The 16,195-nt window shown below is 41.3% G+C and overlaps 1 protein-coding gene across 1 annotated transcript in view; it reads right to left on the bottom strand.

Annotated features, from left to right (window-relative positions):
- Positions 1-576: 576 nt before the first annotated feature.
- Positions 577-16,195, bottom strand: part of Hdac8 (histone deacetylase 8) — a 252,699-nt gene continuing 237,080 nt past the window's right edge. Inside the window, exon 11 of the mRNA XM_048336072.1 lies at positions 577-1,140. Coding sequence (XP_048192029.1) covers positions 1,118-1,140 — 23 coding nt within the window. The 3' untranslated portion in view covers positions 577-1,117. The remainder of the gene's footprint in view (positions 1,141-16,195) is intronic.

The raw sequence follows: 16,195 nt of genomic DNA, 5'->3' as shown, positions 1-16,195 counted from the left end.
AACTGTGCCCCTGTCTTCCAACAGTTGAAAGAGTTTCATAAATATTTGGTAAACCAAGTTATAAAATCATTACATGTGGTTGTCCCTTCCTTGAACTCATCTCTCATAATTTTTAATCCTCATTTGCTATCTTCCAGGATGATGACACCAACCATTGGGGCTATGTCCCCTTTTCATCCTGTATATTGACTGTAACTAACTAGGAAGCATCCTAACCAAGGAAATGCCCCCTGTGAGAGCTGACATGCCAAACTGCCCTTTCCATCCTTAAATCCTTTTCCTGGAAAAGGCACTCCTCCAGGATTCCAGCCAGCCCCTCTCTATGATTGCAGAGCCTGTATTCATGTACCTTCCTTCCTATGGATGGGCCCCAACAGAACTTTTGGTCCCAAGGACTTGGGATGAGGATATATTAGTTTTCCAGGGGGTCCAGCACTTAGAGTGAGCCCCCCCCAGGCTGGGTCAAAGCACAACATGAAAGCAGCAGGATTTTTCTTAATACTCAGTGAGAGGAAATGTTCAGAACTGTGTGTACAGTCAGTGGCAGTTTATAACAAGGACAATGGGAACAAGAGGTAAGTTTTCAAATATTTTATTAATAAACAACATAAATTCAGAATCCTAAAACACCACCTGTGGATTTCTTCCCTACCTCCCACCCTGATAATTGGTCCCCCCTCCTCCAGGTTCCACCTGGATGATCCTGATGTCATAACTGTTCCTGTCTAGTGCCTCCCACCGAACAAACTGTGATCAGTGAATTCCGTACTCTCCTCCAGCTTCTTGTCTGTCTCCTTTAAGAAAATAAAAAAATACCCCTTCCCCAACTTACTCAAAAATAATCTTCAGAGATTAAAACTGTGCATTAAAAAAAAATAAACACTTTTAAATGTTGAGTATCTCCCTCTTCCCCCAGGTCTAGTTGAGGACTCTGTGGTGCCTGCCACCTCACCCCAGGAGGCCAGCTGCCACTTGGTACCCCCTTGGAAATTTTCAGGAAGTAATTTCTTCCAAATTTCCTCTGCAGTCACAAATTCCACAAACTGCTCACATAAACACACTGTCTTCATTACAGGCACTGCTTCTCAGCTCTGGAAATCTGATCTCTTTTTGTCAACTAGACCACATGCTTCAGATTGCCTGCAAACAGGAGAGAAAACAAAATTCAAATTCAGGTAATATATATGAATTATATAATTTAATAAAACTGTGAGAAAGAAAAGAAAGTGTTTGCATTTGGAGGCTTGTTCTCTTGGGAACTGTGTGACCCCACTGTATGAACAGGCCCAGGCTAGCCTGCTGGATGATGAGAGACAAAGGGTCCAGGTACCCCTATCATTCCAGCAACCACCAGATAAGTGAGCTTTTGATAGCCAGCTGATTGTAGATACTGGGTGAGTCTGGCCCAAACCAGAAGAACCACTCAGCTGAGACCAGGGCTGTCACCAATCCAGAGTTATGAGCTAAACAAATGATTGTTTTAAGCCCCCTGCCCCCCAATACGTGCATGCACAGTCAGGCAATGCTTTTTCTTTTTTTTTTTGCCAGTCCTGGGGCTTGAACTCAGGGCCTGAGCACTGTCCCTGGCTTCTTTTTGCTCAAGGCTAGCACTCTGCTACTTGAACCAGAGTGCCACTTCCAGCTTTTTCTATATATGTGGTGCTGAGGAATTGAACCCAGGGCTTCATGAATAGGAGACAAGCACTCTTGCCACTTGGCCATATCCCCTAGCCCTCTAATTTTTAAAATAAATTTATTTATTTCTATATTTATTGTGGTGTTGGGGAACAAACCTGAGGCCTAAAATATGATAGGCAAGTGCTCTCCCACTCAGATATACTTCCAGCCCCAAGATTTTAATGCTTTAATCTATAGTAACATTGATGTTTGTGTGTGTGTGTGTGTGTGTGTGTGTGTGCAAGTGCGCGTTGTGTGCATGGGTACACACAGACCTGTGATTTTTTTTTTTTTTGGATGGTACTGGGGATTTACCTCAGGGACTTAGACTTGCAAGGTAGGCACTAAAGCCATACTTCCAGCCCCTTGTTTATTTGTTTACATTAGTTATTCAGGGGGGCTTTAATGAATACATTTCACTCATATATATAATGTGTTCTAATCAATCTCAGCCCCTGTATTACCACTTGAGCTACACTCTCCAGCCCAATGTCAAATGTCTTGTATGTACTCATTTTCTGTTTTCATATTCCTAGTCTGTCGCCCATTTTTTAAACTGTAATTTTTAAGAATGTTGATTTTGGAGGGCTTTGGTTTGAGATACAAATCTTCGGTTAGGTGTATAACTTGCAAATACTTTATCTAAGTTATGTCTCTATTTTACTAGTAAGAGTCTATTGTAAAGTGAAAATTTAGTTTCAATGAGGTCCAATTTAGCAGGTTTTTTTTTTTGTTTTCTTCTATTTTTGGTGTTTGAAACCCTTAAACTCAAAACCTCTGGACAATCTTTGATTCTTTATATCTTTTGCTCAAGGCTAGCATTCTATCACTTGAGCCATAGCTCCCCTTCTAGCCTTTTTGCTGGCTACTAGATGAACACATCATGAACTTTCCTGCCTGGGCTGGCTTTGAACTGTGATCCTCATATTTCAGCCTCCTGAGTAACTGAGATTTCAGGTGTGAGCCACTAGCATCCAGCTAATTCTTTCTTTATTCACACCTTAAGCACTGCTAAGCCTAACCTCAGGTTGTCTATGAAATCTGTCCCCTCCTTTCTATCTCTGCATTACCCATATGACTGATTACTTGGGTCATTACAGCAGCTTCTTCACCTGTGTTTCTGGTCCTGGAGCTGACTCCTGACAACTGCTGCCAGAAAACTTCCAGCAGCTCCTGGCCACCTGTGGATGAAGTCCAACTCCTCAGCTCAGAGGGGCCCCGCCCCCACATTCCACTCTTGTCTTTTGCTTGTGTGATTGCCTGTGCTGAGGGCAACTTTAAGCAGACCCTGCTGCTGAAGCAAGGGGCCATCCATCTGTCAGCATAGCCAGAGCTTGAGAAATGAGTGAATGCATGAAGGGACAAAATTCTACATCACTATGTTCTAACAACATATGATCATAGAGAGGAAAGGTGGGTGCTGTGTTCTCTGTTGACCAACTTACTCTACTCTCTAGTTACATTTGGAGGCAATTAAGAAAAAACAACAGAAATAATTTTCACCAAAAGTTGATGATGAGCAATATTGAACTTGGGTAACAATATAAATGTAAGCCTAAATAATGCCCATTGTTTTCCTCTTAAGTCTAGCTTTTCCAGCGGTGGGTGGCAGTCTGAGAAAATTCTAAAAGCCTGAGGAGACACGGGGTTTAGATCAGAGGAGGCAAACCTGCATGACTAGAAAAGCTGAGAATCAGCTAAATGAGAGGAAAGCAGACTGTGGCAAGACCTGTGGAACATTCTTGATGCCCTATTCATTTTCCTCCTTGCAATCATGAGTACAAGAAAGGTTTCTTTTGCTTCACTCTACTCCAAAAGCAAACAAAGCCACAACACTAAGTTGGAGTGGTAAGCGGATACTCACACTTGGCCTAGAGTAAGACAGACAAAGGGAGTGGCAGGGTCTGAGCCACATTGGACAGCACATTCTCCCATGCTTGCAAAGTGGGCAGTGGCCATTCAGCATCAGTCATTTACTAGTGGGCAAGCATGTAGGCCCAATATGAGCAGATCTTTCCATTTTCCAGAAGGAGTCAGAAACACACATTTCAATGCAAAGTTTCCAGTGTTAAATATGGGCAAGTGATTGAAATTTTTAACAAATATTGTGTAAGTGCTCATATAAAACCATTTTGGAGGCAAGATGTGGTTTATAGACTCTCTGTTTGTAATTCCTGGCTATTTTGGTACCAGGCTTGTACTGTGGGTCAGGGTACTCTCCCTTAGCTTTTTCATTTACAGCTGATACTTAACCACTTGAACCATGCCTCTGATCCAGTTTTTCTCTGGTGATTTTGGAGGTAAAGTCTCTTGGACTTTCCTGCCTAGGCTGGCTTTGAATTGCAATGCTCCAGCTCTCAGCCTTTTGGGTAACTAGGAGGATAGACAGGAGTCACCAACACCCAGTCCCTTTCCTTCTTTGTCCTATACAACCAACTTTTCATATAGAAGCTGGGATATTTTGTTAATACTCAGGCCCGACCACATCATGTCTATGCTCAAATCCCTTGAACAGCTGCCAAGCATACCTAGAATAACATCACAGCAATTTACCTGCACAATACAGTACTTATCTTTGGTCTCCTATCTTTACTTTCTTGACTCACCCAGTTCTAGCCACACAGGTCTCTGTGTGGTTTGAAATCATAAACCTTTTTCCCCACCCAGGGCTTGCTTCCCCTCCTTGGTACATGCTATTCCTTCTCTTTGGAATATCCTGTCCTTGGATACTTGCATTTTTGACACATCTCATCATCTCTGTCCCTTTAAGTCCACAGGTCTCAACTCCAACGTCACCACTGGGATGCCTTAGGATCATCCCCTACCCACTCCTTTTCTGTTACATGGCCCTGCTTTGCTTTCATAATGCACATAGTATATGGAAAACAACTTATTTATTTATTTCTAGGCAGTCTGTCTCCAAACACAAGCTCTATGAGGGCAGGGGCCTTGTCTGTCTTGTTCATTACCCTGTCATTAGCACCCTCAACAGTGCCTGGCAGATAATAGGAGCTAAATACCTACACACTAAAAGAACAGACACATGAGAACAAACATTATCATCTATAGCAACAGGGAATTAAGGACCCATATGTACAGAGCAGTTGATCAAGCACTTTTCCATTCAATGCACAGTGGCTGCAAGTTTGGCCATTGCTCATAATGATCTTATAAATGTGGTTGAGGACAGCAAACACATACCAGCAAATAAGAATTGGCACTGCCAAGCTAGGTGGCAAATGATTCTGAAGATAGTACCATAGTAGCAGTTTGGAGGCACACCAAAGAGATCCCAGAAACCCTGGAAGCTAAGTGGCTTCACAGATGAACAGGAAAATGGATTTAGGTCTATTGAATATTTCCACAGAAGTTATACTTTGAGAAATTCCGTTTTTATCTGTTTGACATCTTTATGAATAGCCACCTAATATTTTCCTTCCTTCCTTCCTTCCTTCCTTCCTTCCTTCCTTCCTTCCTTCCTTCCTTCCTTCCTTCCTTCCTTTCTATTTCTTCTCTCTCTCTCTTTTTCTCACTCTTTCTTTCTTTTTTTTCTTTTCTTTCTTGATGCTGGTCCTGGGGCTTGAACTCAGGGCCTGAGCACCATCCTTGTGCTTTTGTGGTCAAGGTTAGCGCTCAACTACTTTAATTTACAGCTCCACTTCTGGACTTTTGGTAATTTATTGGTGATAAGAGTCTTACTGACTTTTCCGCCCAGGCTGGCTTCAATCTGTGATCCTCAGATTTCAGCCTCCTGTGCAGTGCAGTTAGGATTACAGGCATGAGCCACCAGAACCTGGCTTTCTATCTAATATTTTTCTTTTTTGCCAGTCCTGGGGCTTGAACACAGGGCCTGAGCACTGTCCCTGGCTTCTTTTTGCTCAAGGCTAGCATTCTACCACTTGAGCCACAACACCCACTTCTGGCCTTTTCTATGAATGTGGTACTGAGGAATTGAATCCAGGGCTTCATGTATACAAGGTCATATTACTAGCCCCTATCTAATATTTTTCTTATACAGTCACTTAAAAAACTTTAATACCTATTTTGGCCTCGTATATTCTAAGAGGCAAAAGAGAATAGTTTCAACATGTTTAGTATAGAAAAAGCTGTATTACTGGTCAACAGATGTGCAGCACAGAACACGTGCATTAACTAGTCTTTAATATTTGTAAAGCCAAAAACACTAAGCAGAAGTCTTCATTTTTATTCCTGATTACATTAAAACAATCCAATCATAAATATAAATAAATGAATATATACATATAACTATTCAAATAAAAAATGTGTTATGTTCTTTCAAATTGTACCTCCTATAGAGGAGGCCAATTTTGAGAAATGCTCTTGGGCAGCTGGTGCCTAGGCTGCTCTATGGCTATCAGCTTCTAGCATCTAAAAACTTAGGGTTGGTGGTGTAGCTCCAGTGGTATAGCCACTTGCCTAGAAAGAAGTGAGGCCCTGAGTCCAAACCCCTGTACCACTAAAAACAGTAAAAAAAATCTACCTTCATTCCATTGCTCTCCTTTGGCCCAGTCTGATCCACTTCTATGTCCATCCATTGTACAAGTTTTTGTGTGTACAATGGCCTAGGCCTTGTTCTGGGTGCTGGAGTCACAGAGGAGAGCAAGGCATTGTTCTTGCCTTCAAGGAGCTCTCAGTGCAGTGAGGAAGACATATATGGAAACAAATATATTGGTGACAAGCACCATAGGGACAGGGTACTAAAATACCTGATGTACATAGTACTAGTGTAGTAGAGAAAGAATAGTACAGAAGGTTTCACAGAGCACCTTGAGCAGCATAGGTGGAAGAATGTTCCAAGAAACAAGAACAGAGCAGTATGTATGAAGGCAACCACAAGGTTTTTGTGAGCAGAACCCAGAAGGAAGGTTAGGGAGAGAGAGAAGAGCCCTGGGGGAGGGAGTGGGATCTCATGTGATCCAGGGCTCTAGCAAGTTTTCTAGTTGCTGCCTTCCCATGACCAGGTTGAGGGTTTTCCTTTTTACCTGGGAGCAATGGCAGTCTGAAGAATTTCCATGCAGCCTTGGGCATGTGTTGATGGGGATGGTTGATTTAATTTTTAGCTCTTAATTGACAACTGCATTGCTTGCCTTGGAATGTCGATCCCTCCTGTCATCAGTAAGCCTTTCAATGACAATTACGTAGAACCACCAATTACCACTTGTCTGCCTCTGACCTGAATTAGAACCTGGGGTTGCAGATTAATCCCACCAGGCTCTTGGCATTTACAGGCAATCAGCACTTATAGGATCTTAGCCTGATGGTTAGGGTGCTCTGGTCTCAGCTTGCAAGGCACAACTGCAGGCTCAAATGGAATTGAAGCAATTTCTAAAATAGCCTATGATTCATTTTTTCTCCCCTCCTGTGCCTAAATCTGCTGGCTCCATGTGGAGGGATGGGCATAAGTAACTGAAGAAGTAACATCACAAGAGTGGGCTGTGTGCCTGCTAGGCAGCTCGTGGAGCCAGGTCCCAGCAGTTGTCGATCTGCTGGGCTGGTTTAATGCCTCCTAGGCATTTTGGAGTCACAACTCCCAGGTTCTTTGGTCTAGGTGCCTTCTCTGAATTTCTTTTTCAGACAGAAAATGCTGGGCTGGGGAATCCAGGATAATGGGAATAGCAGTGGTTGGAATAATAATACAGCCTTACATCTGTATAATGCTTTAGAATTTCAAAAGCCATTTGCTCCATTTTTACTCCACCCAAACACTAGTGAGAGATGGAAGCTGTGATTTTCAGTTTGTCCTGGACACAAACTCTTGCTCTTTTGTACAAAAGGGTCAAATGATAGCATTCATCATTCACCTCAAGGCAAATGGCAATTAAGCCTTGGAGAGTACGAGGTGGCCAGAGATTCCCTTCAGCATCTAGGTGCTTCCTGGAAAACACATCCTCCAGGACGAATGGTCTGGCAGGCAGTGTCTTAGCCATGCCATCCTAACTGAGCCAGCAACTAGTGCCAGTTTCAACACTGCCAAGTCCTCTGCACACCCTGCTTTACAGCCCCAATGGTGCCCAAGAACTCGAATAGAGCCAAAGGCATGACTGTTAATTGTGGAGCCCTGAAGGTAGGGTGTGTCATGAGCATCCAGAAGTCCCAATCACAGTCAGAGTAGCTCAAAAAGTTGGGGAAGGAAAAGCCACAATTCAGGTCACTGTGGATCTTGAAGGGAAGGCCACTGAGCCCGGCCAGGAACAGCTGGGGAGTGGGGTAGAGGGATTCTTTTCGTGGATGAGTCATAAAAATAGTTCCTAAGTAGCCTTGGGCTTGCTCTGTGATCTTCCAGCACCTGGTACCAGCATGGTTTGTTGTCTTCAGGACTCTATTGCCAAGGTTCACACATGAAGTTTTCCCCAACCTAGCTCTTCTCCCTTGACCTTCCCCAGACTCATGGCCACCAGGCTGGAAGCCAAAAAGATGGCATAGTCTTGTTTGGTTTTCGATTTAAGATTAGATTTCAGTGTCATTTGTGTGTGTTGGGGGGGGGGGGTGGGTGATGGAGGCAGCAAGCCACAAACGCTTAGCAGACCTGTGAGAGTGGCAGGTGCTCCTGCTGTGCTTGCTGTCATAGCTGCTGCCACCATGATTCCCAGCAAATGAAGACAGAAGGACTTAGAGTAAGACCACATATAGTGATCAGCGCCCTGGAAATGTCATCTTTGTAAACCAAGATGCTGGCACTCAAGCAGTTCTGTCTATTAGAGACCTTGGCCGGTATAAAAGTGACCCTTTGGACAGCTGGGTCTGTAAACCTTTATGTGGCAAGTGACTGGCAGAACAGACGGTCACCATCTCTATTGGAAGCTTCTCAAACTTGTTTTCCCATTCACGGGGAAAATGTGACCCTGGGAAAGTAGACTGAGGATCACTGGCTCAGCCTGTTTTAGAGATGTGAATAAAAATCTTGGCTTGGGACTTCCTCCTCTCTAGTTGACTGATTTTTCAATTGATTTGTATTTATTAGCTAATGAAATTAAAGTTGTAAAAATGATAACAGAAACACAATAAATCTCTCCCCCAACTGGCTGTTTCTATGTCACTATGGTGCATTCTTCACTTTGATTACTTCAAAGTCTATTATTTTGTTCTCAATTATTCTGTTTTTCTGGCACTGGAGAAAATCAATTTGTTTTATTTTCTCTTATTCATGCACTCAATTATGCTCTTCGGGCACATTTAATCACTTTGATGCTTTCATTTTATGGCCCATCTCTAGGCACTTCAGCTGCTTTGCTGCCAACGGGCAGGCAGGACTAATTTGCATGTCACAATAGACTTGAAATTCTAACTCAATTTAGAAATCTTTATGAAATCTCCCTCCAAAATATGCTTGCAGCTGCAAACAGGCACAAGGATGTGGGCAAAGCAGGAGTCTATAAAGATTCTTCCCTTTCTCAAAAGACTGTGTGCTCCTTGGTGGCCTGACCATGGTGTGTGATGTCTCCATGCAGGTACACCAGAGACCATGGGATGACATGTGATGTGTATGGAGCTTTCTCTGGAGTCTTTCAGTAAGAATCCTGCTGCAGCCACCTCTAGGCAGCCAGGCCTGCCGACTCTGGTATCTAGCAACCCTTAGCACTGCTGGATTTGGCTGCTGTGCTTGAGACTGCACCTGAATCTCAGTTGGTTAAAGGGCCTCCGGGTAGACCAAGAAAGCTGTCAACAGTTAAAACATTCCAGAACCCCGAGTGGCTTACCTTATTTTCTCTAATAATTTCCAACCTTCCTTTTGCCCTTTGATCATTTTAGCACAAGAAGCTGGAGGGGGATGAGCAGTGCAATTGCTCTAGGCATGTACTTTGGGCAAACAAACACACAAAAATGCTTAAACATATTAGAGGCCTCCAACAAGTCCTTGATTTGTTGTGTGTGATAATCAGCAACTCCACCAGGAAAATTCTATACTTCCTTTTCTAAGTTTGGGCATGATCCTTAGCATCTTGTGTGGGATACCAGCTTCCCCATGGACTGCTATGTGACACTGTGCAAGGGAATAAAGTCCCCTAAGCTTGGTTTTCTCACCCATTAAATGGGGCCAATAAATCTACCTCAGACACAGATTTGCTCCCTAAACTTAAGTACTGTCAGGAGTGTTAGTATACTTGCATACCATGTGTGGAAATCTTTCCTATACAGACTCATTTCTTAAACTTAGCTTCAGCTTAAGAAATAATATTTGTGAAGTAAAAAGAGTGGATGCAATAGTTGTATTTCCTTCAATTATACATTCAAACATACACATAAACTGCCTTTTATCCTGTTCTTCCCTTCATCTAGAATATTCTTCACCTAAATGTTTATAAAACTCCTTTGCTCACTTCATTAAACTGTAATCTAAAATGTCAACACCACCTTAAGAAAGACTTTTATTGACTATTGGATCTAAAATATTACCCCCAAATTAATTGAAAACCTATTAGTTTACAGATATGACCTTAGCAGTACCCAGAGTGGAAATGAAGCCTTTTCATCTCTGTTGGAGGACAAGGAGGCCCACCCATCGTTGTGCCAATACAGGTTACATAGTACACAGCACAAAGGCACCACTCCCAAGCCTTGCTAGACCTTATAGCACAAGCAGGCAATCCTAGCTTTCAGGAAGTTGAAGCAGGAGGACTGTTGAGTTTAAGGCTAGTATGGGCTACATAGTATGGGCTACATAGTGAGACTCTCAATAAAAAGGTGCCATTTTATTCCTGGTCAGGGTACTATAGTGAGACTCCAGTGGGACACCTAAATTTCTACTCCTGCCCATCAGCAATGAGGTGCCCCTACTTGTTGTACCCATGGTATAACAAGTGACTGACTAGGGAAACTGATCTTTTCATTTGTTATATTGTCTGATATGGTTCTAAATGTATATAGCAGAAGGATTTATCACATTTGTTTTCATTGCCTACAGATATGAAATTGGTAGGCAGGTGTTCTATTACCAGACAATGTTTCCAGTCCTTTTTTGCACTGGTTGAGATATTTTCTTCCTTGGGCCCACAAGTGGACTGTGATCCTTTGATGTTTTTGTTTCCTACCATAGTTGAGATGATAGGCATGCAACATTGTGCCCAGCTACTGGTTGAGAATGTATCTTGCAAACTTTCTGATCCTCCCAATCACAACCAGTTAGAGACTTAAGAGTAAATGCAGTTTGTACAACTCACACAGGTAACACATTGACATTATTAGATTCTAATGTTAAACATGTATTACAATATGCCCATAGCAATCATTACAAACCAATGCAGAGTTATAATAAAAAAGACTACACACAAATGAAGATGGAATTTGAACAAAGGTACAAGTCACCCACCATAAAGGGTGGAGAAGAAAACTAAAAAACAAAGAGTAGAAAAAGTAAACAGAAAATAAAAATAAAATGGAAGACCAAGCTCCAATATACCCAAATTACTTTGGATGTCAAATGATCTAAACAGTGAGTAAGAAATGAGAACTAGTAGAATAGCTAAACATGACTTAACCACATGCTGTCTACAAGAAATTCAAGTGTAAGGAGATTGAAAGTAAAGTATATCACGTGGCTATACTGATATTACATAAAGTAGACTTCAGAGAAAATAAAACAACAATGACAGAAAGGGACATTACATAATAGTTAAAGGGTCAATTTACCAAGAAATAGCAATCTGAAATGTACAATCATCAAACAGTAGAGTATCAAATTACATGAAGCATAACCAGATAGTGTGGGGAAACAGATAAATCCACAATGAAGAGTTAGAGACTTTCAACATACTGTATTGTGAGTATCAGTGTTGAAGTTGGTTCATCTTTTGTCCTTTGTCTCACCATTTTGATGGTCCCTTTCCCTTCCCTAATTCAGATAAACATATATACAATACTCAGGGTACCAAAATCAAATAGAGTGAGAACAGGGGATAAACTATAAGAAAGACAGATGAAATAAAAAAAGAAGGGGCTGGGGATATTGCCTAGTGGCAAGAGTGCTTGCCTCATATACATGAAGCCCTGGGTTCAATTCCTCAGTACCACATATATAAAAAAGGCTGGAAGTGGTGCTGTGGCTCAAGTGGCAGAGAGCTAGCCTTGAGCAAAAAGAAGCCAGGGACAGTGCTCAGGCCCTGAGTTCAAGACCCAGGACTGGCAAAAAATTAATTAATTAATTTAAAAAGAAAGAAAGAATTTCACACAGTACATTAAAAATAACAACAGCAATGAAAAAAAACCTTGTTTTCATATCTTGGAGTTCATTTCTCTTAGCATCGTTTTATATGATACATATACTGCATAGCTATTGAGCTATTATTATCCTCTGCTAGGACTACCCTAGATATACTCATTTTTACCAGAGGGAAGCCATGGAACTGTACAACCTGGGGGGGGGGGTTTGGGGGGGAAGGAAAGTGGGAGAAAAATGAGGGAGGGGGTAACAAGTTTGATAAGAAATGTACTCACTACCTTACGCATGTAACTGTAACCCCTCTGTACATCACCTTGACAATAAAGTTTAAAAAAAAGAGTTAGAGACTTAACCAACTGAATTAACTAGACAGAAAATGAGCATGGATATAGAACCCAACAATGCAATCAATAAAATGTAACTGCAAGTTACAAGGATACTTACTCCAAAACAACAGCAGAAAATACATTCTTTTCAAGAACTAACAGAACATATATCAAGACAGGCCATAAAACAAACCTTAACAAAATAAAAAGAATTGAAATTACGGAGTGCATTTTCTGACCACAATGGTATCAACACAAGGAAGTGGACAATTAATCTTAAATCTATACTACCTTGTGCAGGAAACAGATGAGAACACTTCTTAATTAAGTGCCATACTGGGACTTAAAACTTTAGGTCTTAACCCCTCCTTTATCTCAGCTTTTTCACTCATGGCTCACACTCTACCACTTTAGCTATGCCTTCAGTCTGGCTTTTTGCTGGTTGAGATAAGAGTCTCTATTGGGTGCCGATGGTTCACGCCTGTAATCCTAGTTACTGAGGAGGCTGAGATCTGAGGACTGTAGTCCAAATCCAGCTGGGGCAGAAAAGTCCCCATGAGACTCTTATGTCCAATTAATTACTTAAAAAACTCCCCCAAACTGGATAGTGGTGCTGTGGCTCAAAGTGGTAGATCACTACTAGCCTTGAGCAAACAGAGCTCCGGGAAAGTGCCCAGGCCCTGAGTTCAAGTCTCAGGGCAGAAAAAAAGAGATGAGTCTCAAGCATTTCTTTGCCCCAGCTGTCTCTGAACTGAAAACTGGGGATCTCAGCCTCCTAAGTAGATAGGTCTTTTATAATTGAACTCTTTTTTTCCCGGTACTGGTGCTTGAATACAGTAAGTAAAAAATAAGATCTGAACTCTCTGAGCTTGATTGCTGGGCTGATGCTCTGCCACTTGAGGCAAGCCTCCAGCTGCTGCTTATAGTAACCAAAAAAGTAATATTTTATAATAGTAGGCAAGTGGTCTTCTGAGGCCACAAGTAACAACAGTATCCATTACGAATATGAATGCAAAAATGTTTAACCAAATATAAGCAAATAGAATTCAGTAATATACAGATTTATTCCAGGCACATAAAGCTGATTAATATTTGAAAATCAATTTCATCAATCATATTTAAAAGCTAAAGAAGAAAAATCACATATATCAATGTTAGTATTAACTGGCCAGTGCAGAAACAGCATGAGAAGAAAAATATAAAAAAGGCATTTACAAAATCTACTGTTAAAATCACATTTCATGGTGAAAAATGGAGTGCTTTCCATTTAAGTTCTGGAACAAGTCAAAGATGTCTGTTCTTGCCATTCTTTTTTTTTTTTTTTTGTTAGTCATGGGGTTGAACTCTGGTTCTGGGTGCTATTCCTGAGCTTTATTGCTCAAGGCTAGTGATCTACCACTTTGAGCTATACCTCCATTTCCAGTTTTCTGGTGGTTAATTAGAGATAAGAGTCTCATGAATTTTCTTGCTCAGGCTGGCTTTGAACTGTGATTCTCAGATCTCAGCCTCCTGGGTAGCTAGGATAACAGGTGGGAGCCACAAGCACCTGGCTACTCTTGTCATTCTTAACACAGTGCTGGAAGTCATAGCCAATGCAATAAGGCAAAAATTGGATACAAAAGCACACAGATCATAAAGGAAGAAGTAAAATGGTCTCTATTTGCATATGAATGAAATCCCATAAGATCTATCAAGAAAACACCTAGAACTAATAAATGAGTTTGACAAGGTCACAGGATATAAGATCAATGTTCATAGATCAGTTGTATTTTTATGTACTAATGATAAAATGGCCAGGGGTGCAGCTTAAAGGAGTGGAGCACTTGTCAGTCAAGTACAAGTATAGTTCAAACCCCAGTACTGGCCCCCAAAAGCAAAAACCATAATATTTTGCCTGTTGTACTGGTACATGCCTATAATCCTAGCTACTCAATAGGAAGATACAGAACGATCAAATGTCAAGATCAAAAATTAGTGAGAATCTATATGAAAAACAAACTAAAGCAAAAGAACTGAGGATATGGCTCAAGTGGTAGAGTGCTTGCCTTTGCAAGTTTGAGGCCGTAAGTTGAGGACTGTCAAAATCCAAACAACCCTATTAAATAAAAAATATAGGGGGAGGGGGGGAAATGAGGGAGGAGGTAACAAGTAGAACAAGAAATGTACTCACTGCCTTTCATATGAACCTGTAATCCCTCTGTATCACACTGACAATAAAGAAAAAAAGAAAAATATGTAATCTAATTCACAATCAATAAAAAAGAAATGTTGAGCCTGGCAGAGTGACTCATGTGCATAATCTCAGCTACTTGGGATATGAAGGCAGGAGGACAGTAAATTCAAGGACAGCCTGGGCAACTTAGTGAGACCCTACCTCAAAAGGAAAAAGATTTAAAAGATCACTCAGCATGTATGAGGCCAGGAGTTCAGTACTTATTTCACACAAAAAGACAACAACTTCTCTTTTCTGATACTGGTGCTTGAACTCAGGGCATGGTACTGTTCCTTAGGTTTTTCCACTCATGGCTGGCATACTACCACTTGAGCCACAGCTCCACTTCCAGCTTTTTTGGTGGTCAATTTGAGTTAAGAATTCTCACAAACTTTTCTGCTTGAGCTACCTTCAAACGGTAATACTCAGTTCTCAGCCTTCTGAAGTGCTAGGATTGCACGTGTGAGCAATTGGCCCCAGCAAGAAAAACTTCTATATAAAACCTGTTCAGGATTTGTATGCTGAAAACTGCCAACTGCTGATGAAGGAAATGAAATTTTAAAATAGGTCTTTCTCTATGTTCACATATTGAAAGACAACACTGATATCAAGTAACCCTCCAAATTATATACAGGTTAACACAATTTATATCTAAATCACATCAAGATTTTTTGTAGGTTATTCTACAGCTTATATGCAAAGACAAAGAAATTATCCAACATAATTTTTTTAAACTTTGAGACAAGATCTTACTATTTAGACTAGGCTGGCTTAGAACTTGCTACCTCTCACCTCAGTTCCCAAGTAGTAGGATTACAGAATGAGCTACCATGTCTGACCTTTAGCTGAAATACTTTTGAAAAAACTTTAAGATTTAAAGTTTTTCTAAAAAATTGTTATACAGTAATAGTGATAATAACTGGAGGAAAATATTCATAGGTCAGTGGAGCACAAGAGAAAACCCAAAGAGACAGATAGTTGCCTTACAGTGAGTGGTAATTTTGGCAAGTGAGGTGGTTCTCAGGAGGCTCTTTGGATTTTCTTCCCTTCTGCTAGACAGAAAAGTATTTACACTGTGAGTCAAAAGATGATATATTTTCAGATTGGGAATATGGCTTAGCGGTAGAGTGCTTGCCTTGCATGCATGAAGCCCTGGATTCGACTCCTCAGCACCACATAAAAAGAAAAAGCTGGAAGTGGCGCTGTGGCTCAACTGGTAGAGTGCTAGCTTTTAGCAAAAAGGAAGCCAGGGACAGTGCTCAGGCCCTGAGTTCAAGCCCAATGACTGGCAAATAAAATAAAATAAAATAAAATAAAACAAAAAGAGATGATATATTTTCAAGATAAATGGAAGCACCTGGAATCCCTAGAGGTACCTGCAAAGGAAATAGCAACCTATAGTTCACCCTATAGTTTGTAACTTTTCAGCTGTCTGTAGGTATAGGTAGAGTGCCACATGGTAGAACACCAGCCTTGGGTGAAAAAGCTAAGGGACCATGCCCAGCCCTTGAATTCAAGACCCAATGTTACCACGTGCACACACATACACACACATTTTTTTTTTTTTTTGCCAGTCCTGGGCCTTGGACTCAGGCCCTGAGCACTGTCTCTGGCTTCTTTTTGCTCAAGGCTAGCACTCTGCCACTTGAGCCGCAGCGCCACTTCTGGCCATTTTCTGTATATGTGGTGCTGGGGAATCGAACCGAGGGCTTCTTGTATAGGAGGCAAGCGCTCTTGCCACTAGGCCATATGCCCAGCCCCACATACACACATTTTACACATACCTTAAAGCCCATCTATATA

The sequence above is a fragment of the Perognathus longimembris genome, chromosome 28, assembly GCF_023159225.1.
Source record: "Perognathus longimembris pacificus isolate PPM17 chromosome 28, ASM2315922v1, whole genome shotgun sequence".
NCBI lineage: Eukaryota > Metazoa > Chordata > Mammalia > Rodentia > Heteromyidae > Perognathus > Perognathus longimembris.
Note: the sequence above shows the minus strand (reverse complement) of the source record. Positions and strands in the feature narration are given on the sequence as shown.